The 8603-nt window shown below is 44.4% G+C and overlaps 1 protein-coding gene across 1 annotated transcript in view; it reads right to left on the bottom strand.

Annotated features, from left to right (window-relative positions):
- Nucleotides 1-1085: 1085 nt before the first annotated feature.
- fibcd1b (fibrinogen C domain containing 1b) overlaps nt 1086-8603 on the bottom strand; it is a 239719-nt gene continuing 232201 nt past the window's right edge. Inside the window, exon 7 of the mRNA XM_038965597.1 lies at nt 1086-1348. Within this exon, the coding sequence (XP_038821525.1) occupies nt 1086-1348 (263 nt within the window). The remainder of the gene's footprint in view (nt 1349-8603) is intronic.

Below are 8603 nucleotides of genomic sequence, written 5' to 3'. Positions count from 1 at the left end.
CACCATTCCCATTCCATTGTCTTGTTATCCCACAGAGTATATCTTTAATAAAGGGATGCTTAAGCAGTACCGTGGGTGGTGAGATACTGTGGGTTGTGCCATTTTAGCATGTCTCCTGACTGGAAGGCCAATACAGCCAGGTCCCTTTGGGTGACAGACTGAGTTTTGCTGTGTCATGGTAATACTGTAGCTTCAGGGGACAGAGGTTTTTGTATGTGTGTGTGTGTGCGTGCGTGCTTGCGCGGGCGCATGCGTGTGTGTTCTAACTGTAATGTCACATCTCCTGTTCTGACTCAGCCACTTGTTCAAAGGTCACACGGTAACGCCACACTTCGCTGACTGGAAACAACGCAGTGAAGGACTGTGGGAATAGTACTACTGGCTACAGGGCGCAACTATCACAGGAGAGAGGTCAAGGTCAAGGCTCAGATAGAAAAGACAGATAATTGATTGATGACCAGATATAAATAACGCACGGAGATGGAGCGAGAAAGAGAGATGTAAGTAAGACAGTGGAGGCTGATGAGGGGAGAACGGCTCATAATAATGGCTGGAATGGCGCAAATGGAATGGCATTAAACACGTGGTTTTTGAGACCATTCCACTGACTCCGTTCCAGTCGTTACCACAAGCCTGTTCTCCCCAATTAAGATGACACCAAACTCCTGTGAAGTAAGAGTGAGTCAGATTCATTTCGTGTTGCGGTGTGGTCGTTGTCAGGAAGGAAACACTCAAAAATCGTTGGCAACAAATCTCCTAATGATAGTGATAAAGGATAATGGGGGTGGGGGGGCACGAAAAAACCTCAGCACAACACTAGTACGCAACGAGCGACGAGGGATTAGCAAAGGGCACAGCAAGTGGGGCGGGGCAGGGGAAAGGGATGAGGGTTCCACAGAAAAAAGTAGACAATAGTAGTATACCAATCAAAGATGTCCTTTTAGTCAGTCAGCAAACAATAGCTGAACAAGAACTACAGCCAATAGCTGTCTTTTTGAGTGTGGGGTTTTATATTTATTCTTATGAGCACCTTCTTCCTTCAAATTCCTTTCCTCTCTTTTTCTTCTTTTATTCCCTCATTTTTCTCATTTGCTCTCGTCGCGAGTGGGCCGTATCTTCATCTCGGAGAACTTGAGGGAGTACTGCCAGCCGGTCCAGGTGGACCACTCGATGCCGTCGGCATAGGAGGTGTGCTGCCCGCGGAGGTACTGTCCGTTCAGGTTAGACGTGTGGCAGTTACGGTACCACCAGGCACCGTGGTAGAAGGAGGCACAGTTGTTCTCCGAGTGGTCGTTGTCCTTGTCTTTGGTGGTGAACTTCATTCCGTTGTGCTTTAGCAGAGCATCGCCTGTGTGGGTGGTGGTGGAGGGTGGGGGGGGATTGGATGGGTGGAGAACACATTCATGTTGCATTCATGTACAAACATATTTACACAAACATGCACGCACACACACGAATGCACGCACAAGCACACACACCCACCCACACAGTCAAATGAAATGGACAAGGGTGAACAGAGGAGAAATAGGGGATCGATTGGAAGACAAGAAAGGAGAAATAGATAATTAAGAGAGGTTGAGCGATAGAAGAGGCTTTAGAGAGAAATACAGTTGATTCCAAATCTTCAGTGCTTTGATTTGTCTTTCCTGGCTAAACCAATGTCTTTCACCAGAGCCCTCTTACATCCGACAGCACCAGAGCACCACTGCATTCCTAATTCATTTCCAAATGACTAAGGAACAATCAATCATTTCCATAAATGACGTGAGATCAGAGAGGCCTCCTCCCCCTCTCTAAAGATCAGTCCTCATTACACAAACCACAGGGTTACAACACTTTGTAGTTCATTTATCAAAGGGCTCTATACTGACCTTTTTATCCTTCTGCTTCTACTATCGCCTCCCTAACGATCCGATCAGCGCACAACTGTCACATCGTGCGCACATACGCACGCACGCACACACACACGCACGCACGCACGCACGCACACACACACAAACACACTTAAAAAGGAGCTTTGAAGCCTCTAAAAAGTATCTAAAAATACTCTGCGAGCATTTACAGAAATAGAACTGAAGAGAGGCACACGGGACACTGCTAGCTATAGGCTACGGCTTTGAGCTGAATGTCACACTTGGGTGGTTGGCTATGGAACGCCATTTGGGTCTTTGCGTGTCAAATAAGATACAGGTTAAATAATGCTATTTGACACGTAAAATAAGCGTGTTGACCAATCAAGACCTGAATATGACATCAGATAATAATTTAACATGTTCATATTATTTTATACGTAGTTATTACACATTGATTACACCATTACTTGTATTTAATGTCACAGCATTCACCGATATGTATGCTATGATGCTGGCAAAGTTTTGTCTCGCTCATCTGCCGCTGCTTCACTTGAACGCAGACACACTTCCCCAAGCTCTAGGACAGTGCAGGTCATAAAAAAAAGCTAGCTAGCTGATGGATGCAAACAATGTTCTTCCCCAAAAACATAGCGAAACAACATCATCTGTTTCAGTAGCTATAGTTAGCTAACTAACTATCTAGCTAGGTGTCATAATCTAAAATACCCCACATTTATAAGACTGTTATTTGATTAATGATGGTCGGACCCACATATGTGAAGCTAGACACAATAAGGGTTAGCCACAGTAGTTGAATTTGCGGTTCACCTTCAAAATAAAAGTCTCTAATTGAAAGTGATGCAAATGAATGCAAATAGTGACATAATAGAATAGATCATGCTAAACAAGGTTGGAATGTTGTTATATAAATTCAACAAAAGACACTTAGTTAATTTTACAAACATCTGTTGAAATCACTCTGTGGATGCATTAGACTTTAGAATTGCATTGGGGCATACTTATTTCACTTGGGTACTGAGCAGACGGATATCTCATTTCATTGATCCCAAGTCCTTAGGTAAGGTATTTTTCTTAAAACTGTATTGTTGGTTAAGGGCTTGTAAGTAAGCATTTCACTGTACGGTCTACTATACCTGTTGTATTCAGTGCAAGTGACAAATACAATTTGATTTGAAGGCTGACAGTGTAATATGAATGTCAATACGCACAATAGGCTGATTGGGGAGGTGATTTCCCACAGTCACGGTCCTGCAATAAGAGCTACGATGCTAATATTTGTGTAATCTCTTCACAGTTGTGTTCTGTGGCTCTACCAGACTAGACTGATACCCCAATGATCCACATTCCAACACTCCAACCTTGTTTACCATTATCTAGTCTAAATATGGCATGATTGCACCAATTGTAACCATTTGCGTCACTTTCAAAGAGGCAGTTTTATTTTGAGGGCGAACCGCAAATTCCACTATTGTGGCTAGTCCATATTGCTTCAGAACACATAACCTGGTCCGTCAAACCTCACTAGCCAGATGAAGCTAGCTGGCTGCTTATAATGTTAGCTTTGGGCAACAAGGTTAAGTAGCTGCCCAGCAAGTTATTTTCATGAACTGCAGTTCGATTTCAATAGGAGAACAACAAGTGGCTACCTAGCTAATACTTACTCACATCGGTCCTAAATCGTTGCTAAGAATTTCTACTGGTCGTTGTTTTCAGGCTGGTTGCATTGGTGCTAGCTAGGATGGTACCAAGCTAAAGTTTCTAATAACATCTGTATCAAAGATATTTGCAAACATTTTTGATCCTGCTCTTATTTCAAATGATCACACAGACGTTTTCCCATTCGGTCGAACAAATAATGCCTTATTACCAACGCGGTATTGTAAACACAACGTGCAAATTCAGCACAAACAACATTCTATAATATAATTTGTGTTATTTGCCGTGTCAAATGAAAAGCTTATTTGATGAGTCAAATAGTAATATTTGACGTGTACCTTTTTTGACACGCAAAGACCCAAACGTCATTCCATTGTTGGCTTACTGTCAGTGGCACTACACATGGGGATGTTGAGTGATGTCATTCTGTCCCACAAAAATCTACGATTTCAAGGAATTATGTGTTTGGTATCTAAACTCTTCAGGCTTTTGATGAGCAAAATTATATGTGTGGTTTATTTATCACTCTCCCTCATTTGTCTGTTTTTCCCCCTCTCTTTCCCTCGCTCCCTCTCTCAACCTTTCTGTAATTCTTCATGGTGTGTGTGTGACCAGAGGGGGATAGAGGTATAAGCGTTTTATTTAAAAAAATGCCTCACAAAGTAGAGGAAAACACTCCTCTCCAGCGGTGAAGTGTTCTCTAGCATCTCATGAGGGCAACTAAATCCATTAATTGCCCAGGCAGGGTGTGGCCACATCTCCACTCCACTCCCTCCAATTCCATTTTTCCACAGTAACTCGCAGCGCCACCAGTTCCGACTGGGCGCGTTTCAGCATTCACACATTCACACAGCATTCACTACGCCGAAACATTTTTTTTTTAAAGATAAAAACATATAACCCCAACCCAATGTGACAACGTGATAATGGTTGCCGGATAATACGAAACAATGGGAGAGAGAGAGGAACCAGGCTAGCAGCACTTAGCGTGTCATTTGCAGCCCACTCAGTGTAACCTTGTCTGGCTGAAGGGAAGTGGATGGGACAAGGGGGCTCCACTGAACACTGTTAGAATCCAGCTGCTTCCAGCCGCAATGACCACCATTCCACTGAGACCAGAGGGGTATCCTACGATGCAAGCTAGATCTACTCAGGGTTTTCTAAAGCTAATCAGCTTCAGTTAGCTTCACATTCCAGCTCAGGCTTTATCCGTATTACGACGGTGGATATTGTTTGTCCACCTGCTGCTAACTCTAACAGGCTTGTAACTGCGTGTGCATGTCACACATGGCTAGTCGAACACCGAGCTCTTCATTGAGACATTTCTGAAACATCAATCTATAGGCGAGTCAGTGCCACATTTTAATTTGTGCCGGATTCAATATGAAATTAAAGTTATCTTGCAAATTCAGCAGGCTATTGAGTGAAATAAGCTTTTAGAGGTGGGGCTGCAGGTAGCCTAGTGGTTAGAGCATTAGGACAGTAACCGAAAGTGTTACTGGATCGAATTCCTGAGCTGACAAGGTAAAAATCTGTCGTTCTTCCCCTGAACAAGGCAGTTAACCCACTGTTTCTAGGCTGTCATTGTAAATAAGAATTTGTTCTTTAACTGACTTGCCTAGTCAAATAAAGTTTAAATTTAAAAAAGTGCCGTCTTTATTTTATTATTTATTGTTAATGCCGTCTTTCGCGTGCTTATCAATGCACAAGTACCTTTTTTTCCCAGTCCTATGGATGCTGCGTAAAGTTTGAAATGTATTCTGTCATTACCATGTCACATAAAAAATGTTTACTTTTGATAAATACAATATATTTAATCAGTCGTCTTCCTCAAATGAAGGGGATGATGATGCAATCTTTGCAAGAGGAAGGGAATCTGATTTCATTGGTGCTCAATTCGTGGCTCAGTCATTTCAATCAGGGTAAGTGGAGTTCGCCGTGAGTTAGCCTGCACCGGAGAAGGTTACCTCTGAAGGAGCCATAGAAATGTACTCGGCTAAAAGGTGAGCAACTTTCGTATGACCGGTTATCATGAGTTGAACTCAGAGTTAACCAAAGTTACCTCGCTAACGCCTCAAACCTGCTTCGTAGGATACCCCTCAGATCAGAGAAAATGTGTGAGTGAGAGTGTGTGTGATAATAACAATAACAGTGGTACTAAGGGGGGGGGGTATGAGGGAGAGGCAAGTGTGCTGCAGTGGGATTCAAATGTCCAATAGTTGTCAGTTGTCAGTTGAAGGTTAGTGGTATTGAGGGAGGATGAGCGGATACAAGCTTTACACTGTGAAACATTAGGGTTCCTCAAGGGTTCTTTGGGAAGGGTGATGTTCTATGTGGAACCATAATGACTCAAAGAACCCTTTTAAGCTCTTCAATGGTTCTTTACAGTTCACAAAATGGTTCTTTGCTCTTTTAGTGATCATTTAATTGTCCAGTTTATCTAATAGGTTGTGTTATGCCATTACATATTATATCTGGCTATGGCCAGTGATGGTGTCTTGTGAAAGACTCACGTATGGCCTTGTGTCAATTGAAAACGGTTGACTAAATCAGTCAGTGGTTCTCAACGCTCTACTCAGTGACCCCCGGCTGTTCCAAAGGTAGCAGACTTGATTCGACTTGTCAAAACAATAACAACACATATGGAGTTTTAACAATATAATATGGCTGACCAGAATAACAACCCTGTATGGTTCTTCAAAAGGATCTACAAAGAGCCTTTCAGAATGAGAAATATTCTTTATACAATCATTATTAACAAAGGTTCTATAAAGAACCACAAAAAAGGGTTTTATGTAGCCCCGAAAATGGTTGTACCCATAGCACAACACTTTCTTTTGGCGCTATATAGAACAAATGTTAATGGTCATTTATAGAGCATCAAAAAAAGGTTCTATATAGCACCAAAAAGGGTTTTGTTATGGTTACAAGCCAAATAACCCCTGTCTGGTACTATTTAGAACCATTATTTCTTTGTGTGTACAAGCCATTTACAGAACACTCTCTCTTTCTGCAAAACCTGCTTCTGACAACACTCTCTCCCTCCTCCTCTCCTCTATACCCCCCTCTTCCCATCCCTCCATCTCTCATCTGTCCCTCTTCTCTCTCTGTGTGCTCAGTTCTCAGTACTCCACTCCCCAAAGGTTCTTTAAATTGATTATTTGTTGTGACAGGCATCTGGCAGTGTTTTGTTTATGCTGCCGGTCAACCACAGTAATTAATTGGGTAGTAATTTATTCACGGTGACGGGATTGCGGCTGAGATGTGATGTTTGGGGAACAGATATACGCAGACACATACGGTCTGTCCTTGTTTCTCTGTCCCTGTCTGTCCACGCGGTGGAGACCAAACTAAACACTTCCATCCCTCCTTCCCTCAGCACTTAACAATAAACTACTGCAGAGGACACAGCCGTTTTTACTATAGATAGTCAATGCATTGCTGAGTTATACGTATTTGATGAGTAAACCTGGGGCTTCTACATATGTGTTTAAGTGCGGCTTAACTTTGCTTTGGGTACCTCGGTGTCTCGTTCTATAACAACTCAATCTATAATTTGAATCAAACTTAAATGTAAAATGTTAATTGAAGATGAGAGTTTATTAGGTTGATACTTTATTGATTAACACAGGGAACTGGTCATTCAGATATATGCTCACACTGCCCTACCCTGTGCTTTGACCTCTTTCTCCCCTCTCTCTCCAGATGAAATCTCGCGTCTTGTGACGGCCGGCTGCCCAACAACCTGCCCGCTTGACCCTATCCCCTCCTCTCTTCTCCAGACCATTTCCGGAGACCTTCTCCCTTACCTCACCTCGCTCATCAACTCATCCTTGACCGCTGGCTACGTCCCTTCCGTCTTCAAGAGAGCGAGAGTTGCACCCCTTCTGAAAAAACCTACACTCGATCCCTCCGATGTCAACAACTACAGACCAGTATCCCTTCTTTCTTTTCTCTCCAAAACTTTTGAACGTGCCGTCCTTGGCCAGCTCTCCTGCTATCTCTCTCAGAATGACCTTCTTGATCCAAATCAGTCAGGTTTCAAGACTAGTCATTCAACTGAGACTGCTCTTCTCTGTGTCACGGAGGGGCTCCGCACTGCTAAAGCTAACTCTCTCTCCTCTGCTCTCATCCTTCTAGACCTATCGGCTGCCTTTGATACTGTGAACCATCAGATCCTCCTCTCCACCCTCTCCGAGTTGGGCATCTCCGGCGCGGCCCACGCTTGGATTGCGTCCTACCTGACAGGTCGCTCCTACCAGGTGGCGTGGCGAGAATCTGTCTCCGCACCACGTGCTCTCACCACTGGTGTCCCCCAGGGCTCTGTTCTAGGCCCTCTCCTATTCTCGCTATACACCAAGTCACTTGGCTCTGTCATATCCTCACATGGTCTCTCCTATCATTGCTATGCAGACGACACACAATTAATCTTCTCCTTTCCCCCTTCTGATAACCAGGTGGCGAATCGCATCTCTGCATGTCTGGCAGACATATCAGTGTGGATGACGGATCACCACCTCAAGCTGAACCTCGGCAAGACGGAGCTGCTCTTCCTCCCGGGGAAGGACTGCCCGTTCCATGATCTCGCCATCACGGTTGACAACTTTATTGTGTCCTCCTCCCAGAGCGCTAAGAACCTTGGCGTGATCCTGGACAACACCCTGTCGTTCTCAACTAACATTAAGGCGGTGACCCGTTCCTGTAGGTTCATGCTCTACAACATTCGCAGAGTACGACCCTGCCTCACACAGGAAGCGGCGCAGGTCCTAATCCAGGCACTTGTCATCTCCCGTCTGGATTACTGCAACTCGCTGTTGGCTGGGCTCCCTGCCTGTGCCATTAAACCCCTACAACTCATCCAGAACGCCGCAGCCCGTCTGGTGTTCAACCTTCCCAAGTTCTCTCACGTCACCCCGCTCCTCCGCTCTCTCCACTGGCTTCCAGTTGAAGCTCGCATCCGCTACAAGACCATGGTGCTTGCCTACGGAGCTGTGAGGGGAACGGCACCTCCGTACCTTCAGGCTCTGATCAGGCCCTACACCCAAACAAGGGCACTGCGTTCATCCACCTCTG

The sequence above is a fragment of the Salvelinus namaycush genome, chromosome 26 (assembly GCF_016432855.1).
Source record: "Salvelinus namaycush isolate Seneca chromosome 26, SaNama_1.0, whole genome shotgun sequence".
NCBI classification, from domain to species: domain Eukaryota; kingdom Metazoa; phylum Chordata; class Actinopteri; order Salmoniformes; family Salmonidae; genus Salvelinus; species Salvelinus namaycush.
Note: the sequence above shows the minus strand (reverse complement) of the source record. Positions and strands in the feature narration are given on the sequence as shown.